This window comes from Apteryx rowi, unplaced genomic scaffold (genome assembly GCF_003343035.1).
Source record: "Apteryx rowi isolate R43461 unplaced genomic scaffold, aptRow1 scaffold_12, whole genome shotgun sequence".
In the NCBI taxonomy this organism is placed as follows: domain Eukaryota; kingdom Metazoa; phylum Chordata; class Aves; order Apterygiformes; family Apterygidae; genus Apteryx; species Apteryx rowi.
The window spans coordinates 1,600,763-1,616,891 of NW_020447419.1; the positions used below are offsets into that span (position 1 = coordinate 1,600,763).

Below are 16,129 nucleotides of genomic sequence, written 5' to 3' on the forward strand. Positions count from 1 at the left end.
ACACCATCTTAATACTCCTTGACAAGCATCATGGTTACAGTATGGAACRGTGTGTCATCCCTGGGTCCAAACTATGCCTGTGCTGCTGTCTTCATTACTGACTCTRCAGAGGATTGTCCTACAAACACCACACGCACTGGCAAGGCTTCCCTAGTGATGTACTTCACATGACCTCTCACCCCCAMGACTAATGACAGCGTTGAGACAATATGTCTTAGATGACAAAAATTCAGGGAGGAAAAACACAGCAGAAAGCAAGAGAAAGCTAGCAGAGAGTGAAAAAATAGCCCAGAAACACTGTTTCTCTGAAGTACTGTTGCTGGTCCACAGATTTGGTCACTTTAAATCTATATCACTTTGAAAGCCAAGGAAGGCATTATGAAAACACTTCACTTCAGGACTTAAGGCTCAAGATGGTCATGACACTGCTGGTGGAAATACAGCTCAAGAGCTGCTGAAGACCAGGAAACACTCCCATGCACTGTGGAGGGGCCTGGATCAGCCCCACAGCTATCCGGATATTAACATCTGTGGAAAGCAGGTATGGGTAGAGCAGCAGAGGGTTACAGTGGAGCAGGAACACAAACCTGAAGGACACAGTAACTACCATTCTTCTTTTTGGCAAGGATTTTGAGAGCTTCCTCCTCATAGCCAGGAGCTACCACACCATCAGATACCTGCAACACACACAGATCTCAGCTTCCRCAGGACAAAAAGAACAAAAGAAGAGCTAATACTGAAAACTCCACCTGCCATCTCCAGAAAGGCATTTAAAGCCCACTTTTCAGGGGTCTACATGCACCATACGATACCAATGGCACTACTRTAGTGTTGGTTCCAGACCTTGAAACAGGAAAAAGCAGAGCTCCATCAGGTCCTAACAGGAGTTACTAAAAAAAGCCTCACCAACACTTTAAACACAATAGAACTAATAAGTAATCTCTGTCTCCAGGACAGAATTGCTGGTAGATCACATACCCACTTCTCCACCTAACAATAAATGTGCCTTAAAACACAAACACACACACACGCAAAAAAAATTAATTTTTGCAACAGTGACACTCCTGATTATACAAAGTGTCTGCAAAAGAACCGTTTTAACAGCTTTAAAATGGAGAAGAACAGTTTACATTCATCAGTCATAAAGTGATATTTTCCTCTCATGTTATCACTTTTTTTTTTTTTAAAGTAAGAGCACACCCTATGCTATCCTCACAAACCAATCAAATGTGACCTTTCATTTGTTTGACAAAAAAAGTCTTCAATGTACAAGAAATAGGCCTTTGCATGTGCTTTCCTCCTCTCAGGCAGTTGAAGGAACATCTAACAGGATGAGCGTGTTTGGTAAAGCATTAAGTTCCAGTTGTTTAACTCTGCATTAAATCTAGCAACTTGTGCAATGTGGTCAGCTAGAGAGTTAAAGTCGAAACCAACAAAGTTAAAAGTGCAGTGTGTAAAATGGCTGAGCCTACAAATAACTGGTATCAACTGGCAGGTAGCAATCTACATCCACGTTCCTGCCTTGGGCAAGAGGCSAGCCATCAGGTCTGCGGGTCCTTGATTGTTCCATTAGAGCTGCTCAATCAGACACTTGTGACAGCACAATCAGGGTTTATTTCCTGAGGCCTGATCAAGGACAGAGGTTTGCAATCATTCCTCAGAAAGTAGCATTTTGAGTACTGCTGTTTCACAGGCTCTGCCGTGCAGCCAGGTTTCAACTGGTGCGAGGAAAAACGTATCAGAAGATAGGTGTAAATTCTGCACCCCGGATACTGAATTACACGAATGGACCAATAAATAGTCTGAAGTAAAATGGATCAAAACTCCCAAACTGAGCAGAATGGCCATTAGAAGCAAATGGCTCCATCCAGCGTAATTCTCCCTTTTACACCAGAATGATTTGTTGCTGTTTGACTAACCTCTCTGGAAATAATTTTAGCAGTAGCCAAATCGCAGATATCAGACAGAGCAATGAAGTCACCAAAAGACGACATCCGATCAGCACCTGCAAAATCATATTTTCTGGTAACTTATCCAACTACAGTATAACACAAAGAACTCCTTGCTCCTACAATCCATTTCTTTTCCACAAAAGTTGATAATATAATTGCAAAGCAGAAAAATAGGCCATATAAGAGGAATAACAAGAATGAAAAATCCTACCTCAAGCACATGCACCTTTAAATATTCCCATAGCTCAGATATTCCTCCTTCTTCACTGCATTTGTCAAAGCTCTAACTCTGTAATCACTACCTTCGTTAACGCTAGCAGTTCTGCTGTAGCCATGATAGCAAGAGGACACAGGAGAGGAAAGGTTTGTACRGAAAGATATTTTAGATGGGAGACAGTTGGAAAATAGACAAGTTTTCAAATGCATATACCACCATCAGGCTTTTCCTGCAAGAAAGCAGACCCAGAAATGTAGCTAACAGTAGTTAAAAATATATATATATTCTCTGTATTTAATGACATAGTGCTTTGCTAAARTGAAGGATTAATGGCACTCAGCCTCTATCACTGATGCTTTCCTACTCAACATCATCAATTCTTCAGTCACTGCCATTCCAAAACTGTTTTTCTACTGATCATGCAATGGTTTTCTGTGAGCAATGATCAAAGGTGATCCCTAAAGCAGTGGAAAAAAAATGAACCCATGCCTGCGTTTCCCTTACCAAGCAAGTCTGCTTTCTTTTCCATAATCTGTCTGGATTCTCCTAGATTGTCACAGACAATGAGAGAACTCACAAAGTATCTCAGCTAAACAGAGGGAGGAATTTCTATTTACTTATTTTTAAGCTTTTTGTGAGCTCTGAACTACAAAAGCATTAAAAAATCCCCCACAAAAYAAAGAGCAGAAACAATTTTGCTCAAATAAGTATTCCGTAGCACTCCATCTGCAGCTGAAAGCTGAGTGTGCCACCAGCACAGCTCTTTGGTTACCCACAGATCCTTCAGCCAAATTTCCACATTTTTGTTTCATTAATAAAAACACTTTATAGGTCTTCCATATACATCACAGAAAGAATGGAATCTGAAATGTTTTTAGCCTCTGTGGAACAATATTCAAGTTCAGCTCACTCTGAGAGCAATTTTTGATTTATTAGGTGGGCAGTTCATTTAGCCTATTAATCAGATCCTTACAGAGAAAAACCTGAAAAGGAGGAGTACACTGCAAAGAGAAGAGCCTGCAAAGTGTCAAGCATGTTGTTCAGGGTTGAGCACTAGCTCAGTTCTTTAGACAGTCTAGTTTATTCTTGGGCCTCTCACCTCTGCTGCGTGCGTAGGCACATGCTAAGGGTGTTAGGGTCTTGTGGAAATCATGCACCATGCAGACTTGTGCCTCCTCCTCACTGAGTGGTATTCCAACAGCAGCACCTAGTGGGAAATACAAGCCAGGGCACTCAAACCAGAAGCTGTTTCTGGTCCCAACCCCTGGGACTTCCCCCAAACCATCAGGGTAAAGGGATGCAGATACACCAATGGCGGGCGTGCCAAGAGTCACAGTCTGTTCAAAGAGAAAAGCAAGGAGCCACCGCACCTGCAGGGCTGACGTGTTTGAAGGAGGCTGCAGCAGGAATGCCTAGTGCCTGCTTGAGTTCCTTCACCAGCTGCCAGGCATTGAGAGCATCACACAGGTTGATAAACCCTGGAGAGCCATTCACCACTGCAGACAGAGCACAAACAGACACATTAAAGCAGGCAGACYCCTGTCCCCAGAGTCTGGAGACCAACTGGAAGAGACTTCTCCCACTGAGAATCAAAATCGCTACAAAACTGTTCTTTTAAGATGCCCCCAGCTCCTCAGTAACTGTTTTGGTGCCCTGAAAAACTTCCAGTGTCTTGTGAGGAACGCACAGGCTTGGGACTCAGGAGACAAATGCAGTTGTCTTCCCTATCACAAGCTGCTATGACCTTGGAGCAAGACACTGTCCCCCCACACCTTCCCTCCCTTGTGCTCCAAGTTCTTCAGCTGGCACCAATTTGGAACAGCTGCCATCTCTTTCTAAAGGAACTTAAGAGCTTGATTTGGACTGAGATATGTAGGCAGTGCTGTCAGGAAAGAACTCAAGAAAAACGCACACTCCCTGCTCACTAGAAGGTAGGTTTCTTTACTTCCTACACTTGTTATAGTGACTAACCTCTGATTCAGAAGGGTACTCAGGCACCAGTCAAACTTTAAGCACATGGTCTCTCGGATTGAAGTCAACATAACCACTCAGTCGTAAGGAAATAAGGGAAAGCTTTTAGCAAAATGCTTAATCTGGATCTTTCATCAGAAATACACACCAAGAGTAAAGTTTTTGAATATCTGCTTCCCAAACCTTTTGCCTTGGTACACTCAAAACTGCAAAAAGTAAGAACTGCCTGCAAGGACATGGCAGGACTGTGAGCCTTGCAGGACACAGGAGAAAAAGGTTCTTTTGGCAATACTCCAAGGCCAGGACAGCTGAACACAACATTGTTCTGCTGCCATACCTGGGAGAGAGACCTGCAAGAAAATCAACTTCCTGTGCAGGAGTGGAAAAGCTTCCTAAGAGGTCCCAGGATTTCAAATACAAGGAAATGCCACAACAGTGAATATAAAGCTTTGCAACTGCTTTCTAGAACAACGTCTGCCCACAGAAAGCAGACTTGGTTTTCAGGAATATTACAACCAGCCTTAAAAACGATCAAGAGCAACACTAGCCAGACTTTCTCTCCCAAACTGGGATTCCCTCAGTATAGCAAGGCTGCAAAGAGCGGCACACCCTGCAAAATGGCAGAGACACCAGACCTACCCCAAACTCTTGTGACTAAAACTGATATCTCTTCCTACTGCCACCATTAGCAGAGCTAGCACCCCAGAAAACTAAGCTAGTAAAACCCTGCTCGAAAGCATCAGGGCAAGAAAAAGAACAAAAAGCATTCAAACCTAGGAAAAAGAACAGCTCAGTTTCTGGCCAGAGTAAATGGGAACATAAAAAGATTGTGAAGGTGCTAAACAAGGAAAATGGGAAGGAGCAAAACATCTTAAAGGATGACAAGAAGCTTTCCTTTCCAGACTCTAGAGCTGATGTCAGGTAGGAGGTGCAGCAAGTAAATTTGCMCAGACAAACTATCTTCAGGGGGCCACACAAATTTGCACCAACAGATAATGGGGAGCTACAGTAAGCCTTGTAAGGGTCTGCAGACAAGTTTCCATCCCATCGCACCCAGCCTTTTCATTGAAAAGCCACTGTCACTCAGTAATAAAGCAGGTAATATAAGGCACGGATGGGCAYCCCTTGGACTAAGGCACAGCAAGATACTTCACATTTAAAGACATCAGGCAGACATGTCTGACCACCTGCTTTCTGGGCTCTCCCAGAGCTCCCTGCTGGCCAGCATGGCCTAGGCCTCACCTGTCAGAGGAAGTTTAGGCCTCAGCGTGTAGAGCTGTGCAGGACTCTGGTGGGGGTTCATGCCGTACCTCAGGGGCAGCTGGGACACCCCCTTGCTGTACTCTTTCCTGAAGTAGTCAGAGATGGCTGCATCGTACTGAGCAGTGTGGGTGAAAGCCTGGGGGCAGAATGGGCAAGACTCATCAACTTATGAAGGATTTGGCGTTTAAAGGAAATGAATAAATGAAAGGCAAATGAGCCTGGCCTAGCCCTTCACCGCGAGCAAATGTGAGCGACCTTCAGCGCAAGCTGACGCCTGGTTTCCATGGAAGTGTCTCTGTCCTTTGATGCCTTCATCTCATTAGCCACTGCAGAGTAGTCTGCAGGGTCGCAGACAACCGTCACACGAGCATGGTTCTTGGCAGCTGCCCGCAACAAGGCAACTCCTCCTGTAAGAGGGAGAGAAGTGTAGAGGTGTGAAGCACTTTCCTTCTGGACACAGTATAGCCAAGACTCATGTCCGAGGCCAGGAAAGGACATGCACCAATCAGTCATTTGCACCAGATGAATGTGTCTGTCTCCCCCAGTTCTGCAAACAGAAAGGACATGCTCCTGAAAACATACATGGCAAAGTCAATCAGTTGATCCAACCCACTGGTGAAGGTGGCTGGCATTAACTCATTGACTGCCCTTTGCAGAAAGACAGAGCTGCAGGGATGAGGAAACGGTTCACGGGCTGGGATGAACAACTGGGACAAGAATGCCTTCAAACAGCACAGGCACATCCTGAAGAGGACAGCTCTCTACAGACATTGCTTAAGCACTGTCCTCTGCAACGCTGGGCTAGGGGTGGGGGAAGATTTACTTCTACACTGCTGAGCAAATAAGGTTCTCAAATCTCTCTGCAGATACTAACAAATCATGCCCTTGTCCTCTGTGTAAGACAAAAATGCCATGCTTCCCCCTTAAATTCAACTCAACACAGCTATTAAAACACTAAAGATCATGCAAGATACTAGGCTGTTGCAAAGGAAAGTAGAGGCTGGCACTGCTACATGCAGAGTGAGTACTACTCCATAAAACATTTAATAGAGAGCTCTGCTGGGCATCATTTGGACTAAACTACTACAAGAAAATTCAATCCCCATCCAGCCTCATGGCACAAAACTGTGCCTGTACTGTTTGCAAGCTGCCAAGCAGAGATGCAGCAGTGAAGGAAAGGCAAGGCCTTTTGGGGTTAATAACCAGCGAGAGGAGCAGAACTACTGATGAGATTACTCTCCCACACAAGCAGACCAGCCTCTATCCTCGTAATGGCTTCCTGCAGTGCAATTTTCAGTGCTCCCCAGAGCACTTTCTGTGGTTCGGCTTCTTCTCTCCAAAGCTCCTGGTTTTTGTTTTTATTACACTGCCAGAGGCTGCAAAAGAGGTTTAATCAGTGCTCTCTCTACCCTTTCCTAGCACAGCCTTCTGCACATCAGGATCACTTCACTGCCTTTGGGCAGTGAAGGATTTCCCCACCTTAGCAGCATGGCTTACCAACCCATTACAACCACTTACCACTGCCATTTTAATTTTAGGTCTGCTTAAAATTAATGAGGTCTACCCAACTATGCTGTCCATCTCCCCCCTTGTAACTCTCAAGCTCTTTGGCCAACTTGGATAGAAGTTCCTTGAAAACAGGAAGGAATATAGAGAACACAAAATTGGTGTCCCCTCTTCCTTTCCTCCCAGAGGAAGGAGATTGCAGCATGAGCTGCAGCTCTGCCACAGTACTAGCTCCTCACTAATGACTTTGCAATTTCAGGGTGAGATTGCCTGTCACAGGAATTAGTTTGCTAGTTGCAAACAGGTCACTTCTGCATACAGTCATCTCCCAGTGCCTGACAGAGATTAATCCTCAATAATGTTCTGCTTCCTTTGTGAGAACATCCCTGTTACACGTTGCAGCCTGGCTTGGCTGTCATTCCTTCATTCTCATGTGGCAATTCACATGGACATGATGCTCTGTGCACATGTTGGGGGACAGCGCTGCCCCTGTCAAAATGCATGCTCAGGGATGACCTGGCAACCATTGCTAGGAGTGACCAACCCACATGAGGTAAGGGGCCAGTTCACATGAAGGAGGCCACTGAAACCTTCAATAAAACCCAAACATCACTGTACACGTCATGAAGATGTGTTAAGTTGCAGTACCAGACTTCCTCTCTCCTCCTCCTGGCCACACCACTGGAATGGTTTAATTCCTGGGACCACAGCTTGATAAGGGAGTAGAGCAAAAGCATAATGTCCCAGCAAGATAGCATCCTAAGGAATTGTAATTCCAATCCCTGTACTCCAACATCACAGCAGACAAACCAAGGTGTCTGATGATCCTTTAAGGGTATGCAAGGCCTCCAAACAAAAACAAAAGGACAGAACCATCAAGTCTGCCTGGAGAAAAGGTTTGTTTTCCCTTTGACTTACCAATATCGATCTTTTCCACTGCCTCTTGTACAGTTACACCTGGAGAAGATACGGTCTTCACAAAGGGATAGAGGTTACACACTACAACTCTAAGAATGGAGGGGAAAAACTAGGTTACTCATCAAGAAATAAAAAGGCCAAACTCTGCTTGGTATGCACAAGATATTATTGGTGGTTTTTTCGTCTCTTCTATCAGATCTGGGACCAACATAAAATCCTATAAACAAAGGCTTCTTTCTCCAAAAGACTTCGAGACAGCATTGCTGAACCTAATGCCAAGTGATGTTACTATGGCCAAACAGTACGCACATTATAGCGGTTAACTACGCATTAAGCAACATTACAGTAGTTAGAATCACACAATGTACAAAGATTAGTTAAAAAGAAGAATTGCTTTAAATACATGCGCCAGCTTTTGAATGTTTAGTGATTTTGGGTGCCCAACTTAAGCCCTTGCAAGGAGCTTCAGAGGGGGCACTCAACACTACTGAATATAGGCATCCACCAACTGGCATAAATGACTGCACCCAGATCCAGATCCATTGCAAACTTAAAGCATAATCAGTCTAAATTTCCAGTTTTTCCAAGAGCAGAAAGTGACCTACATGTCACCTTCTGTGGTTTTAAAATACAAACAGCATATGAAGCCCCAGAGGTATTCAGTGCATAACCTGGATCGCATAAAACTTCAGTGGCCCATTAAAGTAAGTGGGAGGGTTGACTTTTTCCCTCTCCAGGTAAGACCGGATCTTACTGGAATTAGTTTCTTGACGTGATCAGGTCATTTATTATAGTGGAAGCAGCAGCAGTCTGTATTTCAGGAAGCATGAAGGAATAACTTTTCCTGTCCCAGCTTACAAATGTGCTCAGCACACTGTACAGTACGACATACAGCATAGTGAAAGAATGTATCTGTTCTGACCTTCCCATACAACGTTTTTAATCCAACAGAATGAATTCGTTCTCTTGTTCTGAATGTATGAAGGTACTGATCCTTGGCACATGCCAAGTAGTGGCAGTAAATTGCTGTGATGCATACATCTTGTGTCCAACTTGAATATTCCTTGGTTTCCACACTGCATGATGAATTCAAGGGGAGGGGATGATCAGCTTTCAGCATGGCTTTCAGAACCCCTTATTTCTCTAAATTTGCTAAGATGTCTTTCATTTGGGCCCTGTACTATTTCTAACACCTAGCCCCCCATTACTATGCTTTCTCATTCATGCTCCTGACCTGCTGCAAATTGCCAGGACTCTGCGGACTTTATCACTGCTAATGGTTTTATCTATGGAAGTCAAAATAATCAATATAAAGATTTGCTACCTTGACTGGGGAATGCAACTTTAATTCAGCTATGCAAATACCCTCCTGCTGAGAATCAGCTCTTTCTGCTTTTATGCAAGATTACCAAAATTCAAATTATTGCTCTGGATAAGAGCACACTGTAGCTAAGCCACTGATGTAAAAACACATTACTCCCCCTGCAGTTCAGCAGGGCCTGCTGTAACATGCAACATACTCTGACCAGCCACCACCACTGAGCCATCTGTGAAGATTCTTGTGGTTTTAAATCTCAGGTTTTCAAATTCAGCCAGGAAATCCACCCATCCTGGGCACGTCAGCTTGTAAGTTCTTTTCAAAAACTAAAATGGATTCTGGCCCAATCACCATAGTCAAACTATATCTCCCATTTTGGCTAGACCTACAATTTATTATGCTCAAATTCAGCCATTCATTTTTAAATCAGGAGCTACCCACTAAGACAGAATTTGGTTATTCACAATCGCTAGCCAGAAGTTTAAACTCAATTACTTAAACACAGTCCCAAATTGCCCCAGGTAAATAGTCTAACAAAATTCAGCATTCTAACAAAAACAGTAAAAAAAAAATTGATATGTGTTAGTGCACAAGCTGCATTACTTCTGTTTCTGGCTCCAGCTTGCTTGCTCTTATGATGGCTCTCAGAAATTCAAAATTTCTATTATCCAATTGCACAAATGATACATGTTCCTGACCTGCTTTTCATGTCTAAAGTCATTGATTTATGTGTTGAAACTCAGATGAGATTAGGAAGATTTCAAAGGGTATATTTACTAAGCAAGCATTTCAAAATCAGGAATTGTCATCTGATCAAATACCCAGAGCCAAGCTGAGAGGAGGTGCACCAGCTTCAAAAGTGCTGAATTTAACTTTGCAAGAAGTGTAATGAGGTCCAACATTGACTAAAAGTATAAAGTATCAAAATTCCCAAACGGAAGAAATTAAAACCCTTGCTCCCTGTTGAAACCATGGTGCAACTTTTTTGTTTTGTTTTGGCTTATTTCAAGCAGTGATTCATCTGTAAAGCATTGCTTTTAAAACATACCATCTCCCAAGAGGGGAGCAGGAGGCTGCAGATTCCGGTTTGCACATCTTACAATCCCTACCGTTCCCATTTACAGGTGTTGACCAGTCTCCACTGTCCATTTTTGATTACTGATGAATTGCATCATGGGCCCCACACTTACCTTACAAGGCTGAAATCCTGTTTGTCCATATCAGCATTATCTTCTGGAATACTGCGAGCCAAGATGCCTAGTTACAAAAACAGTACATCTTATGTTATTTAAAAAAAAACAAAACAAAACATTTTTTAAATTCAGCATCTTTCTTCAGACTGCTTCTCCTCAGAGATTTTCTACCATAAACATTCTGATTCTATTTCAGACAGTCTTCAGTCCCTACTCCCCTCCCCTATTCCATTTTACTGGCTCTGTGGCTGTTCAAATTTCATACTAATAGATTTTTTTCCAGTGCTAAATCCTAAAGGATTCCAAGTGCTGAACAGACAACCTCAAAAACCATACTTTATAAACATTCAGTTGTTAACCTTAAAATGCTAGAACTGTCATTACGGAGTTCACAGAGAGGAAAAAGCCACCTGCCACTCATAAGCTAGCAATACACAAAGCCCACAAAACAACCAAAAAGAGAGGCTGTGCTTCTAACTGAAGAGTGTAGACGGTTGGCTGTTGCGTAGGAAATTGGAAGGAGACACATACATGTGACTGGCTGGCACAGAGTAAGCAAGAGCATAATCCAGGGTTGAAGGTTTTCGGAGGAGACTCAGTCTCCAGCCTCTCAGGTATGTAATTGCAAGATGGGCAACTGGTTTAACTCAAGGGATCTCAAGCACAGAAACAGGAAGTGAAGCAGCAGATGGGTTAACGGCTGATTGATAAGTTATCAGACTTCTTCCTTGCTGAAGAGGAGCCAGAAAAGCTTAGCGAATGCAGGAATCACCCATTAAAGGCCATGCTGCCATGTTCCCTATGCTGCATGCCAGATTCATCCGCAGGTCAAACACAGTGGCACTCTCTGCCTGAGCAGGTCCAAAATTGGCTCTGCAAGGAACATGCAAAGGCAGTTCCTGCAAAGCCCTATTACTTGCAACTCCACAGAGGAAAAGCTCTGCCAGCTGCATAGATGTCAGCATAGCAATGGAGAAATCTATGCAGACACCACACGTTTCTTCTCCACTCCACGCATTTTATCTGCCATTCTGCTGCTAGAGCAAATCTGTTTTCACTAGTCAATTCTTCCACCCGACCTTTAAAAAGGCATCTGTCAATCCCTTTTTCCCACCCACACTGCCTATGGATTTCTGTTTTAGACTGAAAGCATAATAGTAAAAACCTACCAGCATGGACTGCAGGATGAAGGGTTTTCACACGTCCACCCAGCATCTCGGGGAACCCTGTCAGGTCYGACACATCTCTGCTCATTGAGAAAACACAGCATGGCAATGGATATCTCATACTGACTTTATCTCTAGGTTGAATGTTTGTAATTCCCATCATGGCAGTAATTTAAATCTACTGGCAATGTTGGTTTTACTGGAAGGAGACTTAAACCCTAGAAGTTTTGAAGGGGGAAAATTAAACTTAGCAATTCTATTTTGGTGTGTTTAAAGAAAACAAAAAACAAAAAAAAATCACCAGCTTTCCATCAATGACAGGAGAAGGGAAGAGACATGCATGATTCCTGCAAACTTCAGTATCTTGTATCTCTGTAAGAACACAACATATGGAAAGCATATTACTGGATTGTTAGGAAAAAAGCTATGCTGGGTGACAGACTATGATGCGTTGCTCTTATGAAAGGCTGGGAAGTAGTTATCAGGACGTGTCCCATGTTCGGATAGATCTGTCTGGCATTTGACAGCTACATAGCAAAATGCTACTAGGTATAGAACCATTAGTAAAAATGGTCAAAGCGCTGGTTTAATGCACACTCACGCTTAGTAAGATGCCGTCCATATCTTATGCAAAAGCTACATCTGACAAAACAGAAGACAGAAAGGATACTGCTTTCCAGTACGCAACCCAAAACAACACCTTGTGTAAATTCCACTATGAACAAACCAACCAACCAAAGAAAAGCTCCCCAAACCCAATAGGCAGCAGCTGCTTTTCTCATTAATTAAAACAAAATACATGGATCATATTGAACTAAGCAGCAGGGTTATTTCATGAGTGAACTTTTACACTGAAATAACTAAGACAAGCAAATTCCAAGTCAATGATTTACAGGGTGGAAGACCATCCTCAAAAGGAGTAGTGTGACTTCTCTGAAAGTAATTATTTATCCTAAAAGATAAGGACTAGATAATTCAATACAAGCTCATCCAATTGCACTCCGAGATCAAGCTATGCATAGAGCAAAAAAAGGAGACAGTCATATTTGCCGTATTAAGGTACACTATTAAGAGGCAACATTTTAAAGAGGTGTCTGCTCACAGCCAGAGCTCAACACCTCTGTACAAGTCAGGAAGCAGAAGGTTGCACACGTCATTCCCCCTGTGCTGTCTTGACTACAAAGGTCAGATTATTGTGCTAGAGTAATGGCAACTTTTAAAAGCCCTCCTGTCCCAAATGGATTTTTATACAGTTACAGTGAGTTCAATAGAGGAGATAAAGTATGGTGGAAAGAAAAGAATCACATGCAGAGAAAGAATTAAAACAATAATGTGCTAACAAGCAGAACTGGGGAGAGCCATAGATACTGACAGACCCGTTCTGGGCTTCTCAAATAGGTCTAAAGGTATTATGTAATCCTATTTGGATAAGAAACTAATTAAACTTTCCAAAGCATTGATTTCACTTTGGAGCTTGTCTCTCATCCATTTCGAAAAATGTTACTCCCAAAGCTGACCAGCACAGGAGGTGATTGACTTTGGCTTAGGACATTTACAGTTTCCCTCCTTCTACTCAAGGAGTGAGACTTGCAACAGAATTTCAGTTTCATTCTGCAGGTTCAAGGATAGCCTTAACTGGACAAAGGTGACAAGTATAATTTAGGGACAACCACACATTCTGCTCCTGGAGCAACCCTTCTGCATCACTTCTGCAAGCCCTGCACCCATCCGATATTGCTGTATACTCAGTAATTAAGTCCCATTCCCCCCCCCCCCACACACACACAATAGCAATTTGCTTATTCAGCAGGCTGACAGACACAGACACTTTGCAAGTTATAGGCACACCATGTTTGTGTCAGTGAGGAACATCCATGCATCCCCATACGTACGTGATTCGAGAGCTGGACACTAAGGTCTGGCTCTACCTTGCCCGAGACGCTCAAGTTAAGAGCACAGTCACATTACACTCATGGTAAGGAGAGAGGCACCTTCAGAGGGTGACCTAGGCAAGTTAAGATGCAACTCTCCTAACTGGCAGTACACAGCAGTTGGACCTGGTTTCCTTTCACTTAAACCTAGAAATGGTTTCTTGTCCTGGGGAATCTTAAGACAAATGAAATGACCAGCCTTGCTCAGGACAGATCTCAAACCAGACTTATTTCCTTCTGGATTCTAAGAAGAGAAAAAGGGATAAAGAAAGAGTCAAGACCCCTGAAGCAGACATCTGGAGAAGATCTGGTAGACAGGTAAAACATCATTATTTAGCACAGGAGACGTTTGGGGAAGGGGAGGGGGTGTCTAAAACTACCCAACAGGACTTAGAAGCACACTGCCTTTCAGTAAGGGTGGCATTCCCAAGAACTACACCCAAAACTTGAATTTTGGGTAACAGTGATGCTCAGAGGCTCCGAACAAACAAACCACCCTACTGTGTCAGAAAGCTACAGTCCATGCTAATGCCTACCAAACGGTGCAACAGCAGAGAAGTCCAGAACATGATTCACACTACAAAGCATCATATTCCTCTTCTCAAACGCAGTTCTAGTATCTCGGTATTCTTCCTCCCAGCTTAGTCTAAGCATTAAAGTTTTACCATTCCCCATGACTGTGCATGATGGAGAAGGAACCATAAATTGGGGGTAAAAGGAAAAATGTGACTATGCTTTGCTTCAGCCTTCACTGATGCACAGCCAAACAAAGAGGTGAGGGAGACGAGACCAAGTGCTGTATAACAGCGAGAACAGGGAACTCTGGAGGCTCTGTATATTCATGCTGATGTGTCCCAGGGGCCTATTACTACATTCAGTGGAAGCAAAAAGGAGCCACAAAGTCATCTGTCATGCCAAATAATTGACAGATTTTTCAGCCCTGTACTGGAAACAATTTTTATTTGGCTGAAGCTGTTTTTGAATCGCAGCACGGAAGAACCTAAAAAAAAATTCCCCCAAATCGTGGCCAAAACAGCTAGCAATTGTTCATGCCTCTTCTCAAGCAGTGGATGCACAACATTACAGGCTCTCTCCAAAAAGCATGACCATCATGCTGGGAAAATGATTTGTAACAAATGATCTCAAACGAGCTTCAACATGTCTCTGACACATTTTGCTCTTCCTGCCCCAGGTCTGGGCAAAGATCAGCTTTCACCTGCCTGCAAAGAGCAGCGCTYGGGCCAGGTTATGAATTTTAAGACAAATGATTGCCTCATAGGAGAAAAGCTGGCTCAAAGCAGACAAAACAACATCCGCAGCACAAGGGTCCTGACACCTCTACTGGTCACCGCGCACCATCCTGTGCCGTAACAGTCTTTGGCCTCGGTCAACCTACCTCTGGCCAAGAAAAAAGATTCCGAAACTTGCCTTGGGGTGGGTTGTTTTTTGGAGGGGGGACTTTGCTTTCAGACAGCATTTTTTGTTGTCTCCAGCTTTCAGTCATTTTTGCTTGTGAATGGAGAAAACAATTTAAACAACCTGATGAGAATTTCTGGGGAGAGGTTTGTAAGACAGAGCCCTTACCTGACGGTCAGGCCAGCATCTCTCAGGGATTTGGCCGTTCCTCCAGACGCTATTAAACCAAGGCCAAGAGAGCTGAGAACCTTTGCAAACTCCACCAGACCAGTCTTGTCAGAGACACTGAATAAAGCTAGCAGGAAGGGGAGAGAACAAGTATTTTGGTATTGAAAGCAGAGCATAACAGAGAAAAAAGCAAGATTAAGGGACTGAAGACTTCATGATTTTTTATACATGTACACACATGTATACACACACACACGTGTGTGTGTTAAATATATATATATACACACACACACTCCTATTCCCATCTCCGCAGCTGGCCTATTCTGCACTGACACAAAGCACCCATTTGTGCCTCATTTTTCCCCATTTCCAAAATGACATTGGCCTCCTCTAAAAAGACCCTTTCCTGATCTACAGGTGACATGTGACTTATGTTCTGCTCTCCAACAGCTCTGAGGTTGGCTGCTGCTCTCTGGGGCATACTGGAAGAGCAATGCCAGTGTTATTGGTGGGAGGAAGGAGCCAGTGCTCTAAAACTGCGACCACTTAATTATTTTATTTCTGCGCCCCAGCCTCAGGATGTGGAAAAGCCTCTCACCGCTGTTCTATTTACTTGAACCACAGAGAAGTTTAAATACTTTTTTTTTTTTTTTAAACACATCAGCAGGTATTAACAAGCAGGGACCACGGGGAGATTGGAACTCGGCCGGAGGGAAGCGCTTCTCCTGCGGCACAGGAACTACCGGGTTAAAATCTGTGCTCCCACTGCCCAGGAGCCGAGAGGAGAGCACGCGCGGGGCTCGCCCCTCGCACTGCAAAGCCGGGCTCCTGGCTGCACCACGCACTCACAGCAGGCTGCACAGGCCCGGAAATACGGRTTTACGCGGCCTTCGGCTGCTTCCCCGCAGCCCCGCAGCCCCGCTCCGCCGCCCCGAAGCGCCGCAGACGGCCGGGCCGTTCCGCCCCGCGCAGCCATGTGCGCCACGGGCCCCGGCCGCCCCTCCCCCACCCCGGCTGCCGCGCGACGGTTTAACGGTCGCCGCCGCGGGCGCCAATGGTGGTTTAACGGGCGGCGGCGGCGCCTCAGCGGGCGGGCGCGCGCGCCGCCCC

At 44.2% G+C, this 16,129-nt stretch overlaps 1 protein-coding gene across 1 annotated transcript in view; it reads right to left on the reverse strand.

The window, feature by feature from the left end:
* Window positions 1–16,129, reverse strand: part of ATIC (5-aminoimidazole-4-carboxamide ribonucleotide formyltransferase/IMP cyclohydrolase) — a 32,894-nt gene that overhangs the window by 11,220 nt on the left and 5,545 nt on the right. The window contains exons 2-11 of the mRNA XM_026087962.1: window positions 15,020–15,146; window positions 11,508–11,584; window positions 10,336–10,402; window positions 7,828–7,916; window positions 5,659–5,810; window positions 5,383–5,539; window positions 3,540–3,665; window positions 3,269–3,376; window positions 1,920–2,005; window positions 588–677 (exon numbers count right to left, since the gene is read on the reverse strand). Coding sequence (XP_025943747.1) covers window positions 588–677; window positions 1,920–2,005; window positions 3,269–3,376; window positions 3,540–3,665; window positions 5,383–5,539; window positions 5,659–5,810; window positions 7,828–7,916; window positions 10,336–10,402; window positions 11,508–11,584; window positions 15,020–15,146 — 1,079 coding nt within the window. The remainder of the gene's footprint in view (window positions 1–587; window positions 678–1,919; window positions 2,006–3,268; window positions 3,377–3,539; window positions 3,666–5,382; window positions 5,540–5,658; window positions 5,811–7,827; window positions 7,917–10,335; window positions 10,403–11,507; window positions 11,585–15,019; window positions 15,147–16,129) is intronic.